Raw genomic sequence first — 16,403 nt, 5'->3', positions numbered from 1 at the left:
AATGGGTGTTTGCATAAGAATAACCACCACAGAGTACAGCATGAACAAAGATGTTAATGAAGCATTTTCCAGTTGTTATTTTGGTGTGTTCAATCATTAAGAAAAACCCCATATAATTATATTCTCCAATGTGGTTACACAACCTTGGAATATTCCATTTGCTATAATATATTAAGGTAGAGAAAACTAAGGAAAAAAGCGAGAAAGCAGCATATCTCTCAAACCGTTTCTCATAGGCTTTAAGAAACTCATGCAACAAAAATCAGACACAATGCAGCACTTGCATAGCAGAACTGTGCTACAACTTTTTCTCTCACTAGAATAAAATTTTTAACCTTCTGTCAACTAATGCAGGATGTCTTGTATTATTTTCTGAGTATCAAAAAAGTCACAACACAAAAACTGTACTTCTGATTACAGACTATGAAATTAAAAGTGCATAATCCAGAAGAAATCTTTTCCTTGGAAAAGGCATGTCATCTATAATCTCTCGTTGGAAAGAGACCACACATACAGCAAGCCTACCTCTTATTAAGGAGGTAATGCCCAGCCTATTCACAAAGATATTGTCCAGCTCCTCATTTCCTGTGAACAGTTCAGCCACTACATACAAATCGGCTCGCAATTTTCTAGCTGTGTCCAGCATGTACTGCAAAAAGCACAGCCAAAAAAGCCACAGAAAGGGGAAAGGTAGAGACAAAAAAGGACAAGTTTCAAAGCTAGGCAGGGATTGGACAACAGGAAAATGCCATGCACCAAAGATAAACAGAAAACCAAAATTAAGAAACAAAAATGTTGTTATACAAAAGAGGACACACAAACATAAGCAAAATCAAGAATTAGCGTACAACACAGGAGAAGTTAAATAGAACACAAAGAAGAAAATGTAATTGCATAAGCAAACAACAGGAATATGTAAGAAAAATAAAAAAGCATACCAATGTTAGTTTCACATTAAAAACTCCAAACCATACACGACAATCCTACATAATTTTCAACTGCTTATTGTACCTCTAATCAGGCTGGTAATTCCCAGGCGGTTGACAAAAACATTGTCAATGTACTCACTGCCCGTGAAGAGTTCAGCTATCACATAAAGATTAGGTCTGACTGATCTGGCTGTTGCTAGCATCTCCTATAGATCATAATACATTTTTAATGCAAGACATCCATTGTCATCTATGTATATGCAATCATTAACATGAATGTTAACCAAACATAAATGAGTCACTCATATATGCAGTTCATTAAAAAAATACCAGGTAAGATTCATAAAACCATGTTTATCTTACAGAGATTATTTATGGACTAAGTAAGTCTTGGAAATCCTCTGAAGACTTTAATTACAATTTTTTGTTAAACAAGATCTTAACTAAAAATACAAGAACAAAGGTGGATAAAAGAGATACCTGTTAAGGTAAGAAATCTGAGGAAGACTTCAGTTTAAGCCTCTGAAGTTACCATTCCAAAAATAGTAACAGTAAATGAAAGAATGACACAAGTTTTTAAAGGGCTGCATTTAAGAGCCACTTACAACTTCTGTGTGGGCGAATCAACTTGTTTTAGAGAGCTCTTCATAGATTTAGCTAAGCTCTGTAACTATGGTAAGACTAAGCACAAACAAGCTGTACTACTCAAATCTATTTAAAGCTAATTTACTAGGTAAGTACAATTTCTGGATGTAGTCAGCTCCGTGGTAAACAATAAGCACTAATCTCAACAATAAGCTTGCCAGACTAAACTTTTTGTAGGTGTTCTTTAACAACTTTTAAATTCTGGAAAGTAAACCACTTCCTGTTTAATTTGGCAATAGTAAAATACATACGGCAAAGAAACACTAAGATTTTCAACCAAGTCTCGGCAATGACCCCAGCTAAAAATGCATACTAAGTCCATAGGGAAAAGTCGCAGGGGAAAAGTTAGCCAGGTCCACCCACATCCACAATATTTCAGCTAAAGCAAAGAATTGAAAGACACAGTAACTACATCACTCTACTGTTCAAAGTAGCTGAAACCATATCTAAGCACCACCAGTCAAGAAACCTTGCTTATGCTATGAGAAAGATTTATTCACACCTGCACTCTGCCACCTAGATCCTGCAGATTTTGTAGCAACAGTGAAGGACTTATTTCAGACAGAAGCTGCTTTATAGTAAGCATGCTTAATCTTGCGTACCTCAGCTACATGAATAGGTGTTGAATGACAATTGTCAAGACGAACACCGTGGAAATACTTGGCAGTGATTTCAGTGTATTTTTTCATATGTGCCCAGAGATACGGGCAGTCTTCGGGTTTATTACCGTAACGCAGCTTCACACTGTCTCCCCAACAAATAAGTTCTCTTCTCAAGTAAACATTTGAACCTGTAAGGGAAATAAATTCACTATAGTATACATATGTAGTACAGAATGTGCACCAGAATGAATATGTGGTATTTCATACTCTACTGCTGAAGAGTAGGAGAACAAATGTGAAGATGAAAAAGTTCTAACAACAACCATATCAACTAAAAATCTATATACCATACACTAATGTATAATTTCAAACTACTCCAATGGAATAATTTTTCTATAGTGACACTGAAATAATTATTCAGATTGAAATCAAACTCCTTTTAATTAGTCAAAGCAGTTTTAAAAAAACTGTACCTGAAAAAAATAAAAAAGAAAGAGCAGCAAACAACCGAACAAAATTAGTAGTTTGATTGTTTATACTGGCCAAAATAATAATAATAATGATTAAAAAAAAAAAATCACTGTGTAACCATAAACAAATTGCCACAGCTACAATTTAAAGTTTTATCTTCTGTTAACAGCAAACTGTGATGATGTAAGGCAAATTTTCAAAGTCCTTAGGTAGGTAGGTCACTGAAATGGACAAAGTCCTTAAATAATTTTTGTGTATATGAAAGTATTTATCCTCCATCTAGTCTAGTTACATACACAATTTTTTGCCTTCTTTTGCATGCAATCAATAAAAAAAATTTAATCTGAGTTCACCTATAATATACTTACTGCACAGAATATACTGACAGATTTAATTGTGACAAAGACTTAAATAATCACTCATATCTAAAAGAAGTGACTTCCCTCTTACATAAATTACATATTTGACAATGACAGTAATATAATTTTAAAAACAAACCAATCAACTCACCAAAACCCCATGCTATTTGCAACATGTAATATCAAGGCACAACCATGGAATTGTCAATAATCAGACCACACTAAAGAGAAACACAATTACCTTTGAGCCATCAGTCTGCTGAAGGTCTATTTATATTCACCTTATCGAAACCTGATCAAAGCATGAACAGGGTCAGCACCACTCAGGATGGGTAAGACATAGCTACTCCATTGCCTCCTGCTACTCCTAGACAAGCTAAGCTGATGCATCATCATGGGTATTTTACTGGTTAAACCTTGAATTAAATCATGAAACTTGTTCAGCTGAAAATTAGTCCTGCCTTAGCAAAGAGATTATTTTTCAGCCAAACTAATTTCTTAAGGCTCGCATTATGGACACCTAAGTGATTGGGCCTACACAATGAAAAGACACACAAGAGTATATAGGTAGTAAGTAAAGACGAGATTGCAAGTCATCACTACTTCCAAGAACATTCACTTAAGCACAGCCTACCTTTTATCTTCACTAATGGAAACATAGCTTCATGGAAAGAAAAACTGGCTTTCTTTAGAAGTATAACGCGATTTTTTCAATGGCCATTTACAGAACCAGCTGCATTTGCTTTGCAATTGCTGTATTTGTGCCCTTACGTATCATCTCTTCACACTGTATTCTCAGTTGAAATAATGTTTGGCATAAACCAAAGGTATAACACAAGTATAAAGCACTCAAAAAGCTGTAGACTAATTAGGAGAAAAAACTCAGTAATGGAAGTTAGGTGCTAAACTAAATGCTGACTAAAGCTTGTGACTGAAAGAAAAAGTATAACAGTCTGCCCAGAAGAAAGGGCAAGTAGCTGAAGCGCAACTGAACAAAAGACCCTTGAAACACGTTATCTTCATCCTTGTAAAGGAGAAAAAAAAGTAAATAAAGAGCAGTGAAAAGGCTGTAGATTATTTTGCAGAAGTGAAGTGTTTTCTAATTCCAGATCACTCTGGAGTATCAATCAGATTAGCCTCTAAAGTAGACTCAAACTCTTAGATGTTTTTAGTGAGAATTAAGCCAGCCTTTGTTTGATTCGGTTTACAAAGTGAATGACTACTCTGAAAACAAGAGTTGTCAACCTTGCTGTTACTGGATACCAATGCTGTCCCCAAAGGAGTTAGAATACAGCATTTTAGTATCTAGTGATTTCATACCCTATTTTACCTTTGCAACTAATCTGCATACTTAATTTGGATTAATTGGGTCATCTCTTGACTGCCTGACTGCCACTCACTGGACCTTTCACAGATCCAGTTTTTGCTCACTAACGCAGTAAAACACTATCCACCTTTTCATTGCATTAGTTTTCTGCCACACTGTCATTGTCTTATGGAAATGCCAACAAGCAGTGGTGTTGGAACAAAGTACAAAGCAAGCAACAAAGACAATGACAAAAGTGGGGAGGCAGGATGTCCCCATTTCAGTGGCAGAAAGCTGGTAATTTCCCTCTCAAATCTTGTAAAACTGTACCTCAAATCCCAGTTCTTACAGCTGATCTGTATGGTGAATGGGAAGTAAAGTGCTGTAAACTGAGTATCTGCTATTCTGCAGCTTCATAGGAATACATCTGGAAAAAAGACAGATTAAATAAAATCCTTTCTGCTTTGGCTAGAATATCAAAAGGGTTTATAACATGATTCAAAGTTCTTTTACAAACCTGGTTCTGCAAAGTTTCTAAGAGGATCATCTCCCATGACCCAGCCATTATGAGCCATAAAATAACAAGCTTTATCTGGCTGATGTATCATAGTTTCTTCTTCCTCCACAGTCAGCTCTTTGAATGGATAAGTAAAATACCTATAGAATAGACAGGCAATTACAAAAAACAATGAAAACCATATAAGGTAACCTAAGCTAAAATTTGTCATCTTTGAAATTAAAATATCTGCTATGAACTGGCATGCAGAGAAAACAGATATCAAAAAAGCAGCTGCTAGACTATAAACGACAGTGAGTTTTCTCTTTTGTAGCATGCCTTGAAGGAGAAAGGACAGGTGTTGCCACTATCTTGGTGTCAGCTGGAAATGTAAGATTAAAGCCCTTCAGATAGGCTAGTGGCATCAAGTACATAAAACTTGAAATGCATGAACTGTCCTAGTTCCACTCCTCTTCCACCTACAAGAACAATTTGCTCTATGTAATGCTTCCATGTGCTATGAACATTGTTTCATGCTCCCTGGTCATATTTCTTTATTAAACAGTTAATGAATTGAGTTTTTTAAGCAACAGTATTAAGTGGCATTTGTCCATGGGAAAGAAAACATACACTTGCACATAGAAATGTATCCTTCTAACAAACTTTAACCTCACTTTCCCAAGATAGATTCTAAGAGTTTACAAACAAGAAAAATATATATACCTGGTGACTAAAGGATATTTTCTACAGATAGGACCCAGCTTAGGACCATCACTAGCCAGTCGCTCATAAACCACAGTCCCCACAAGACAATTGACAGCCTAGAAGTAATTGAATTATGCATTATTGAAATGCCTGAATTTATTTGCAATTTAAAACAGTTCAGCATTAAAACACAGTAATTGTAAGACCTGTTCTTGATGGTGATTAGTTTGTTTGTACTGTTCAGCATTCAGTTCCTCAATCCTCTTGCGGAACCAGTTACAACATTCTTCTATTGCAGCTGGTCCATTGCTTATCAGGAGGACATTAAAAGCAGAGAACAATTAGATTAATTTCTTTTTAAAACACAGTGTACATACCCATCTCTGAAAATAATTTTGTTTCTTTGGTTTTGCAAATTTAACTTCACTTGTGATTTTAAATTGTAATCAATAATACAATACCTGTGTGGTATGAATGTTGCCAGTGCTATATTCATATCTACAGTACAGCCAAGTCGTCTGTAATCAGGGTCCTGAATTATTTGAAGATGTTGATTTGGATCAGATTTAGTACTCATTTTGCCTAAGAACAAGACAGAAAAGAGTATTCATAAAGTAAGAATAGGAATTACATGTAAAAGACATACAACTTTTATAATTGTAGTATAAGGAAGATTGGGGTAGATAAAGGCTTTGAAGGGGTTCAAAGTCTTCAAAGGCTTTACTAGCCCACAAAGCATTCTTGTATGCTTAAATCAGCATAGACTTCTCACATAGCAAAAAATGGGATTATTTTATTTTCCATCTTACTGTTGTTTATTTCTAAGTTTCTTGAACTATAAATATGTAAAGCACATGCTTCAGCAATGTACTCTTCCTTTACCTTGAGTTAGAAGGGTTTTAAATTGCTGTACAGCTTTATTAACATCCACTTGGAAAAATTCCCATAGTTTAAGTTTTGGATATAAATCTTCCCGAATTATTTTACGGATACACTGTAAAAATAAAATTTATGTTAGATAATAATATTGATGATTAATATAATTAAGAAAAGCTAATTAGTCATACAAATTGTTCGAAAAAAATATTGGAGAGTAAATGGCTATTAAATATATCTGCAAAGTATACACCATTTTTCGTGCATTTCCACAACCTTAGAAATATTAAAGGTTCATTCAGCTATTTACAGAGTTCATTACCTTATACTTCCTTCTCATTCACTTACATTCAGGTGATGATCGTTTTCTATCAAGGGAGGGACCCCTTTAGCAGTATACTTTCCATCAGACACCATACAGGTCAAATGCCACAGAGCTCTATCCAAGACCCAAGCTGGCTTCAGGTGAGGAGAATTTACAAGGTTATAGCCACATTCTGGATGCATCCTGAGCCATTCACTGTTAGTAGCTTATTCAAGAAAGGGAGGGAGGGGGGGAAAAAAAAAGTACACAAGCTGAACACTTAGTTGTTTTGTGCAGACATCCTGACACCAAGAAGTTAAGGTACTATGGCATATAGTTAGTTCACATTTCAACTAAAATTTTCCATGCCAATAGAAAATCATGTCTTATGCAGAGGTGTGCATTACTGATAGTTATTCATTTTGCAACAAATACAGTTGCAGAGTCTGCAGAGAAACTTTCTGAGTTACACAAAAATATGCAATAGTACCACCAGCTCTAAAACACTAAAAAAAAAAAAACCCGAACCATTTTTGTTGCAGGAAATACATCAAATAATGGACAAGAAATGCTCTTTGTGTGTTGAAAGCCAAACATACATCCCAAACCAAAATGGCCTAAGTTGCTTATTTTAAAATATTCTTAACCCTATCAGCTGTTACACACACACAGCCAGACAGCAAGAGTGCATACACTGCCCAAGAAAAAATTAATGAAAAATGTAGTTAAATGGGCTTTCAAGAAAGGATTAGCTGTGACACTGTGTACATAGTAAGAAGCACAGTGGTGGGAAGCAATGTCACTGAGTCTTACACAGAAAGATGAGTGCACTGTCTGGTGCATGCAAATAGAACACTAGTTCAGATCAAACACCACACTCTACAGTGTCTATTTTCTAAACTATTCCTGTAACATCAACAAGCACCAGAAGATATGCTGAACATTAAAAATTAACTCAGAGAAAGTTCACTAGAAAATGGGTATAATATTCTAATACAGACAGAAGTGTGCATGCAGCAGTATGAGTAAATACATACATAACAGAGAAAATTTGATTTTGGAAGTATGACAATAAGAAAAAAGTCCTCAAGAGTGAACTTCTTCAATTTTTGAAACTGTCCTAAATGCTATTTAACTGAAAATAATTGTCATATATTCTTTTGAATGAATCTCTGCGATTGAGAAACAAAATGTAAAAAAAAAGTATGGAATGCTTAAAACCAAAAATTATATTTTAAAACGTAACTTTACTCAGGTTTTACAAGGTTTTTTAAAAATAATTTCTCACAGAACATGTCTTATTAACCCATTGTTTGAGAAAAGCAGAGAAAAATAGAAGTAGTACATCACACAAGGGAAAATATATAACAAATTATTGTACTGGAAACATGAAGGAAGAGCCTTTAACATGTCCAAAATTATAGCAGAATAATTAACACCTAAAACCCAAGTTTGCTTAGTTCAAAGAAGTTCAAGAAAAAAATGTCAAAGGGAAAGAGTAGTGTACTCTCTCAAGCTATAGTATGAACAGCTCTTCCGAAGACCCTCTTATGTTGTATCTCAGGAGCATTATGAACATGGCAAAATTCTATGTTTATAAGGCTAAACCATTTGTGGAAATTAAGAACTTCATGGTTTAAATGCCATCTACAACTAAAACCACCATACTCATTTTAAAGTTAGAGAAAGCAATAAGAAGTTCAGGCTGTTAAAGGCTGTTCTAGGCCAAGCAGTTCCCCCCTACACTTTGTTGTTTGATTTTTTTTTTTTTAATACATATACTACTTCTGAAAAAAGTCTTTTTCTCCAAAAAGCAAAACTAGCTTCCTTTATTTATCTAACAAGAACCATGATTTACTATCAAGGACTTTCATGAGTAAATACAATTGTCTAGAAAGACAATTTAAATCTAAGGTGCTGGTATGCAAAAAAAGAAAGTCAGCAGGCATTTCACTAATTCTGGTATGGAACAGAATGATGTTTTCTGATCAGAAGGTAAGCTCCAATGATTCACAGCATAACAGCAAAAGAAATCTAATTCTGCAGAAAAAAAAATTTGCCAAAAACATCACTTGTGATTACATTTGTTACAGCTAGAGAGAAAATACAGATAAGCAAAAAAATATGGAAATATTAAAACGAGGAATAACAAAAAGCTATTTCTAAAATTCATTACATTATTTAAGGAAATAATTTCACATTTTTCAAAGGACTAATTCATTGTTATATAAATGAAACACAAACGTAATATTTAAAAGTGATGCTCACTGCCCAAGACTACTTTTTTCCCTGCCCTTTCATAAAGCTGAGAAAAGGTGGTGTTTGATGTGATTAGTCAAGTATTGGAAATAGGATCTACTCAAGTGTTAAACTGCAGTTACACAATAGTAGCCTCTTCTGAAAGGTAAAGATGTAATTTATTTCAATTTATTTTTTACTTTATATGATTTATTACAGCTACTGAAACCTCAGAAAAGGAAAAAAAACAAACACAAAACCCCTCTCCTTTTTCTATCTCCTGGTGAAAAGTAAATGCCAATGAACATACCATTTCTTATTTGAGTGTGTTTGAACACCATGAAGGATACGGCAGCCCCAAAGGGGCACATCTACCCACTCAGCTATGAGACAGGGCTTGCAAGTTCATCTATAATACTCCTGCCTACATGCCAAAGGTGCATCTATATTTAACATTGGCACATGCATCTACTTCAAAGTCAGGCAATAGATGCTAACAGAGATTTTAACAACAAAAACTGACTGCCACCATTCTCTACTGTGCAAGCAGTTTGTTCTCCATTCCAGTGTAAAAACCAAACACCTTAGCTAAACCACTTAATAATGAAAGTGCTGTCTGACTTCACAAGAGGAACAGAGGGGAAGCACTGCCCTTTTTATACAGTGGTCTCAGCTAGAAAGCAAAAACTAACAACAGATACAACCACTGTTAAGCTGAGGGGTCATGAGCTGTTAGAATTACCAGCATTAAACAGTTTACTGTGAGACAACTTAAGCTTTTAATGCAGACATGCTGCAGAATTAGTAACAATGTACAAATATCCATAATCTGCTCAAAATAACTGACTATGCATTTTGAGTCTATTAAACATGTTTTACAGTTACTCTAACATGCAGGAATGAACCAATTCTACTAGAAATTACTGTGCAACTAAAATATCAAAACAAAGAGTAAAGTTCCACTTAATCAAGAAACTCAAAAACTGTTTGCTTACTTTATTATTTCAAAAGCCCCCCAAAAGCTCCACAGGCATATACAATATTATTGCTTACTGAAACATTTATCAGCCTATCTCTCTGCTTATGCTGAATTTGGCATGTAACAAAGTTTGAAGTCAGTTGTAAATCAAGAGATTTTTATTATAAACAACGGGGGGGGGGGGGGAAACGAGTTTAGAAGTTTGAAATCAGGAAACAAAGTCATCAAGTATACCCTGCTTAATGATGTAAGTCAGGACCAGGGTCATCTGAATAATTCTATCCTGTTAGAAGACACTTCTAAACCTTCTTTCACCAGAGTAACAATGTTTAGTCATTCATCCCAATGAAGATTACTCTGAACTCTGAATGTAACCCAGAAAACTCCTACAAATGTAGCCAAATAACATGATATTTTTCTTCTCAAATGTATTTTGAAATCTAATAGCTTAAAGATAGGTACTTCTGTCCATAAAAACATTACCCTTGGTAACATGCAAATATATGCAGTGAAAAGATGACAGGATCTTGAGCACATGCGAGAGAAACTGGACTTTGAGTTTGTAAAGTGCAAGAAATTTCTCTTCCGAAACTGGGAGAATGTTTAGAAGTCAGATTCCCTCAAACACATTGCCAATAACTAAACTTAGCAACTTTTCAACAAACAGATAGGGCAAACAACTGGGACCACACTGCATTGCAGACGGATTGGATAGGAATGTTTGGCAGCAGTCAACACCAAAGAACTAAAACAAATAAAGTCTGAAATTCAGAGGTATCTGTAGTTAGGGTTTTTAAGCCTCAAAGGACTGTAACATCAACATACATCAAGTTGTACTCTCTGAGAATGCTAATTATCACAGTCTTTAGGATGCCAGCATAAGATGAAAACCATTATAAACACAATCAAAGTAAACTCATTATCCAAGTAATCAGCAAAATTACAAATTACAAAGCACTATAACTTAAATTTCATCAGATCATACTGAAAAAACCCCACTGTCCCTCAAGCAATTAAGAAAAGTAAAGCCTTCAATGAACTGGTATATCTATGGTTAAAAAACCCCTCACCCCAAACACAAAGCTCTTTTTTTTTGCTTTGCCCACAGCCTGAGCTGTAACATTTCCTCCATTGCTTAATCCTAGCCTCTTGTCCTATTCTGTTTGCTGTCTGCATGTCAGACCCAAATTAGAGCAGTTACTTTTAAGCAGCTACAAGCATAATACCCTGTTTAACAAGAAAGCACTCAGTTTATGTTCACCAGGTAATTCATAATGCAGATTCCACTCATTTATGTGGAAGCTGCAGGCTGCAGATCATAAAAATAAGCATATTATAAAAACAGATACATGCACAGTTCATTAATTCTCTCTAAGAAGGGCTCCATTCACTCTTTCAGTAACAATACCAAATTCTTTTACATCTGTTATGAAGACATATCAGTTATAGTTGTAAAGAGTTGTCCTGAATTTGAGAGATTCAAAGACAGAAACAACTAAGTTGCTTAAAACAGCTACTAAAAGATGGATTCAAGAGGGAACAGTTAAGAGAAGAATGTGAAATATAATTATAGAACCAACATGGTTATTAACACACACACACAAATCATACCAGTATGATTGTAGACTACATCTGTGATGCAAAGCATATTCCACTCATTTTTCAATTTTTCCACAAGAGCTCCTATATGGCTCCAAGTGCAGCTTTGATTATGGCTTGAAAAGTCAGGATTTACTTCTAACTGATCAGCCAGTGAATAACATGATCTAGACAGTCCAAGCTTCTGCAGTGGTGTAAAATGAATCATGTTGTAACCTATGTAATAAGAAGCGATTTATTTAATAAGAAAAACAAATTTCAGTCAAAGTTAATTGAAAAAAATCATGTTAGAGTTATAACAAGTACTGAAAGCTAGTGTTTGGAATAATCAGTGTAAATGAACCTGACTTCCCCTTGAAATTCTGTGTAACAAAAGGTTTAAAAATCACCCTATCTGTTCTACAAACTTCCAAGTCTATCTGAAATTAAAACAATAAAACAAAAGTGGTTTCCCATTCTAGAAAATCCCTAAAGTTCTATACCTCTGCAAATACTTTAATTATTTCACTGACTTAACCTGTTAACTAAATTGAATCTAGTAAAAAATATTTAATATACAAACTAAAAAACAAATGAGCTGTTTACACTGAAGAGTTTCAGCATAACTCTGGTTTTTGATCATAAGACACAAACATATATCTTTTAATATGTGCATTGACATTACCTGTTTCTTTTGCAACTTTAAGCCTATCTTCCCATTCATGAAATGGTCCCAGACACTTAGCGAGGAACGTCTGGAGTGTAACACAATCCAAAGGTAACACGTGATTATCGGCTCCAACATGCAAAATAGGATCCACAACTATGTAACCTCCACCACTTTTTTCATTTCTAGGAAAAATTAATTTTCATTGGTATAGTAAACACCTATTGTAACAGTCAGTTTCATAAAGAGAATCCAACAAGTAGTTATTTCAAAACCACAGTAGCCCAGTACAGTGGTTGGAGGAAACAGGACTGCAGGACATCTGAAGAAAACAGGAAACACTGAAGAGATGTTCCTCTCTTAGGCATCATCTCTCTACTGGACACACAAGAACACAGTTGGAATATAGAGCTTTAAACTCTCTGCAAAAGTGACATACCTTTGTTATTTTTTGAGACAGAGTACTGGTTCCTCATTTTAGGATATGGACAGAACAAAGAAAGCAGGACTGCCCATCTTTTATACAAAGACCTTCATTTGAGCACCACCTGAGCTCAAAGTCCTTTTAACCCTGAGGGAATTTAACCACCCATCTTCCAGAAACTCAAAAGACTACAATCATTACAGATACTGACATTGTCTTCTGCACTTGTCCGGTTTAAACAAAGGAGGAAGAATGTGAAGGAAAGAACACAAGAACCTCTGTGCTAGAAAGATGGAAAACAACCTTCAAAGTCAATGAAGAAACTACAGATTAACCATTCAGATACTCAGAATGCTGATGACTTAAACTTGTAAAAATGGCTTGCCTTTCCAATATTCACAGAAAGTTGATCAACTTTGTTCTGTATATTATCCAGAGTATCTTTGCATCAGAAAGTATTGAACCACCACCACAGCTACTGTCTTGCATTAGCAGATTCAAGTAGGCCCCATGGTTGCAATTTCAAAAATGCATGGAAAACATGTTTTTATTCTTAACAGTGACTTCTTCAGGTTAAAATGTAGATCAAGGGAGGAGTCTGTATTTGGCTGTATAGAATTTCACTTACCCAAGACTGAAATAGTACTGATATGAGCCAGAAATTTGCAGATCCAGCTTGCAATACTTGTCAGAGTCATCTTCTTTTCCTGTGGGATTATGCCACGATAGCGTCCTAAACTTGTGGCGATCAAATACTTCTCCAGAAGCTGGGTAATTTGTGTACACGGTAACAGGTTTGCCTTGAAGAGTCGGACCCAATCGGAACTGTAGTTCAAAACCTCAAGAGAAAAAGATAAAAATCACTTAATCAGGAGAACTAGATATTTCTATTCTGTAATTACAAATCATAATTAAATATTATGCTAAGAAGAAAGTGCGCAAACATATATAACATTATCGAAATTCTTGGCAGATTTCTACAGCATCATCTCTCCCTATTTTCCTAATGTTGCTGCTGGCACACTTTGCATATAATCCTTTTCCTTTACTTATATGGCACTATTAATCTCTTTTCCAATTTGTTCCTCTTTACTATGTAAAAAGACTTAAAAACAAAATACAGCAAATCATGACCCTCAGACTACATACAATTTGATGCAGATTTTGGATTACATGGTATTTAAATTTATCAAGTCTAGATATTACGCTGCCCCATGAAAATATCTGAAAAAAAAAAATCAGGAACACGTTTCAAAAGAGAAAATTTCACAGATTCTTTCGTTCTCCATTGAGGGAACTAAACAACACTAAATCCCTCATGTTTTTACCTGTAAAATGATATATATACACTTGTGTGTAATCTACAATGTAGAAATTGTTAAATTTTCAGAGAGCTCAACAAACCCAAGGGAGTTTTGGATACATGCTGTGGGTCGCACACACATAGAAAGACCACTATTTAGGCTTAGGATACCAGTGATAATGAGAACAAAATTAAGGTAAAATATTAGGACCTAAAACCATAGTCTGTTCAGCTGGATATGAGAAATTAAATTTAGTCCACAGGTTTAAGAATAGGTTTCCACTTGCAGGTTCGAGGGTCACCATCATGTGCATGGCTAATTACAGGGTCCTTTCAAGTGACTGAAACAGGTATAAATGCTTGCACAACTTTTACTAAATTACATTCCAGTCATGTAGTTAACTGTAGTAAAACACCTACTAGCCCTAGCAGTCTACAAAAAGGAGTAAAAGAAACCTGAGTATTTGTAAAACGAGAAAGTTATTAATACACAGATAATGAATTAGAAAGTGTAAAAAACTGCTGAACAATGTCGAGTTCCAGTATGTGAAGTTGAAAAGAAGCCACTTGCTTAATAAGTAGAATCACAGGGATCTAACATTAGAATTCAATGTCTGAATACATTTATATATAAAGTCTCATCAAGCTTGCAGTTTCTCTTAACATAAATACCGCCATGTAAAGCAATGGGTTTAGGATCTGAATATCTGTCAGGTAAAGTGAATTTGACTGAAGAAAAAAAAAAGTCTTATATAAAAAAAATCACTTTCATAAGGTTAAACACTCTTCCCAGTACTATTCTCACATTTTATTACAGAGATTACTAAAATTAGAACAGAGGGATATATGCCATTGATATCTTATTTCCTGTAACACTTATACTGACATCAGGAATGCTGTGCTCAAAATTAGCTATGCCCTCTCAGATACTGCCATCAGCAGAGGCATTTTGAATGCTTGAGAGCTGTGCACTTCTGTGCGACTTTTTTGAATAAAATTACACAACTAGGAGGATTAGGTAAAAATGAAGGTTAGGGTCAACTCTCCACTTCTTCAACACTGACATTTTCTTACATTAGACTGTCAGAAAATTTTGAAATCAATATAGCTGAAGAGAATTCTTATTCTCAAGAACCAAGATCTCGCTCCTCTACTAAACCACTTCGATATTAGGTTCCTATGAAATAAATCCCACAAAATTTCATGAGTAATAAAAATTGTTGCATCATTAGAATGTTTAGTTTTATAGTCTGAATTTGCTGACCAGCATAATAGAGGACCAATTGGTGGGGTGGCTTTTTTATTTGATTTAGGGGTTTTTGTGTTGTTTTTTTGGTTTGTTGTTTTTGTTTGTTTGTTTGTTTTTTTACAAATAGACTTAAGAACACTTTTAGAGAGAAAGAATGTCAAGTTCTTAGAAGTATGCAGCCAAAATACTAACATAGCACAGCTGTAAGAATCTTGACAGGCAAGATAAGATTTAGGAGAAGCTAAAGGTCCCATATTCTGAAAGAGTTATGTCAGACTTTAAAAAAATGTCAGTATTACTGATATATTTCAAAATAATAAGATCAAAGATGGGGTGCTACATAACACATTGCAGATAACTACTGGAAAGCTTGACTTATGAGGACTTTTTCAGGTCACTGAGGTACAAGTTATACAAGCAGAGGTCCTGTCCTGCAGGGCCTGTCTAAAAAACGCTTCGCACTTCATTCCCATGAAGACTGACAGCTCCTAGCCCATCTGCTCTTCATTTCTGAAGTTTTATGAATCAAATTGAAACACGACTGGAGGCTCTGCAGCAGAAGCAAGCACGTCCGAAATTGTTTCATATTAAAACAAGGGGAAAAAAAACCCAAAACAAACGCAAAACAAAAAACCAAAGCCGAACACCACTGCAGGCTGAACTCCCCTTCCACTGCTGCCCAAAGAAGGTGGCGAGCTCCCGGCCATTTCCTCTCACTCGGCCCAGGGGACGCCCCGCCGAGGGGAAGGAGGAGGAAGAGAAGGTTGAGGAGGCCGCTGTCCGCCGTCCTCGACCTACCTTGCTCCAACCTGAAGAGGGTCTTGTCCAGCTTCTCCATCTCGCTGAGGTGCAGCAGCCGCGTCTCCTTACCGCCCGGCATGGCTGCGGCCGTCCGCCCCGCGCTCCTCCCGCGCCAGGAGACTCACTTCGGGGAGGGACAAGCGAGCCCTGCCGTGAGGGAACACAGACAAAAATCCAGAGGTCAGCGGCGACCCCCGGGAGGACGGCGGCTGTTTGGGAACCCCTCAGCCGCCGGTCTCGCTTACATGTTCCCCAGCCCCAGGGAAGTGAGGAGACGAGGCGCGGCAGGGCAGGGAGGAGGGGGAGGAGGGTAGGAGGCAGCTGTCAGGAGGCACCCAGCCCTCCCCTGGCCGGTGACCTCCGTCGGCAGCACCCTAGAGCAGCACCCTAGAGCAGCTCCCCGTCCCACAGCGCGGCCCGGCCCCCAGCCAGAGCCGCGGAGGTTCCCCCGGCCCGAGCCGCCTCCGGGCG

The 16,403-nt window shown here is 36.3% G+C and overlaps 1 protein-coding gene across 2 annotated transcripts in view; it reads right to left on the bottom strand.

Annotated features, from left to right (window-relative positions):
• AGL (amylo-alpha-1, 6-glucosidase, 4-alpha-glucanotransferase) overlaps positions 1 to 16,393 on the bottom strand; it is a 38,453-nt gene extending 22,060 nt beyond the window's left edge. The window contains exons 1-13 of one of the 2 annotated variants that reach the window (XM_026853326.1): positions 16,178 to 16,393; positions 15,930 to 16,079; positions 13,208 to 13,418; positions 12,174 to 12,340; positions 11,522 to 11,725; positions 6,738 to 6,919; positions 6,396 to 6,507; positions 5,975 to 6,095; positions 5,720 to 5,822; positions 5,532 to 5,629; positions 4,830 to 4,969; positions 2,177 to 2,364; positions 526 to 649 (exon numbers count right to left, since the gene is read on the bottom strand). In XM_026853326.1, coding sequence (XP_026709127.1) covers positions 526 to 649; positions 2,177 to 2,364; positions 4,830 to 4,969; positions 5,532 to 5,629; positions 5,720 to 5,822; positions 5,975 to 6,095; positions 6,396 to 6,507; positions 6,738 to 6,919; positions 11,522 to 11,725; positions 12,174 to 12,340; positions 13,208 to 13,418; positions 15,930 to 16,011 — 1,732 coding nt within the window. In that variant the 5' untranslated portion in view covers positions 16,012 to 16,079; positions 16,178 to 16,393. Of the gene's footprint in view, positions 1 to 525; positions 650 to 2,176; positions 2,365 to 4,829; positions 4,970 to 5,531; positions 5,630 to 5,719; positions 5,823 to 5,974; positions 6,096 to 6,395; positions 6,508 to 6,737; positions 6,920 to 9,926; positions 9,993 to 11,521; positions 11,726 to 12,173; positions 12,341 to 13,207; positions 13,419 to 15,929; positions 16,080 to 16,177 lie in introns of those variants that run through there. The other variant, XM_026853327.1, reaches the window with a different exon arrangement.
• Between the last annotated feature and the right edge of the window lie 10 nt (positions 16,394 to 16,403).

This window comes from Athene cunicularia (assembly GCF_003259725.1).
Source record: "Athene cunicularia isolate RWA chromosome 8 unlocalized genomic scaffold, athCun1 chr8_part1, whole genome shotgun sequence".
Taxonomy (NCBI): Eukaryota; Metazoa; Chordata; class Aves; order Strigiformes; family Strigidae; genus Athene; species Athene cunicularia.
This window is presented reverse-complemented; position numbering and strand designations above follow the sequence as displayed.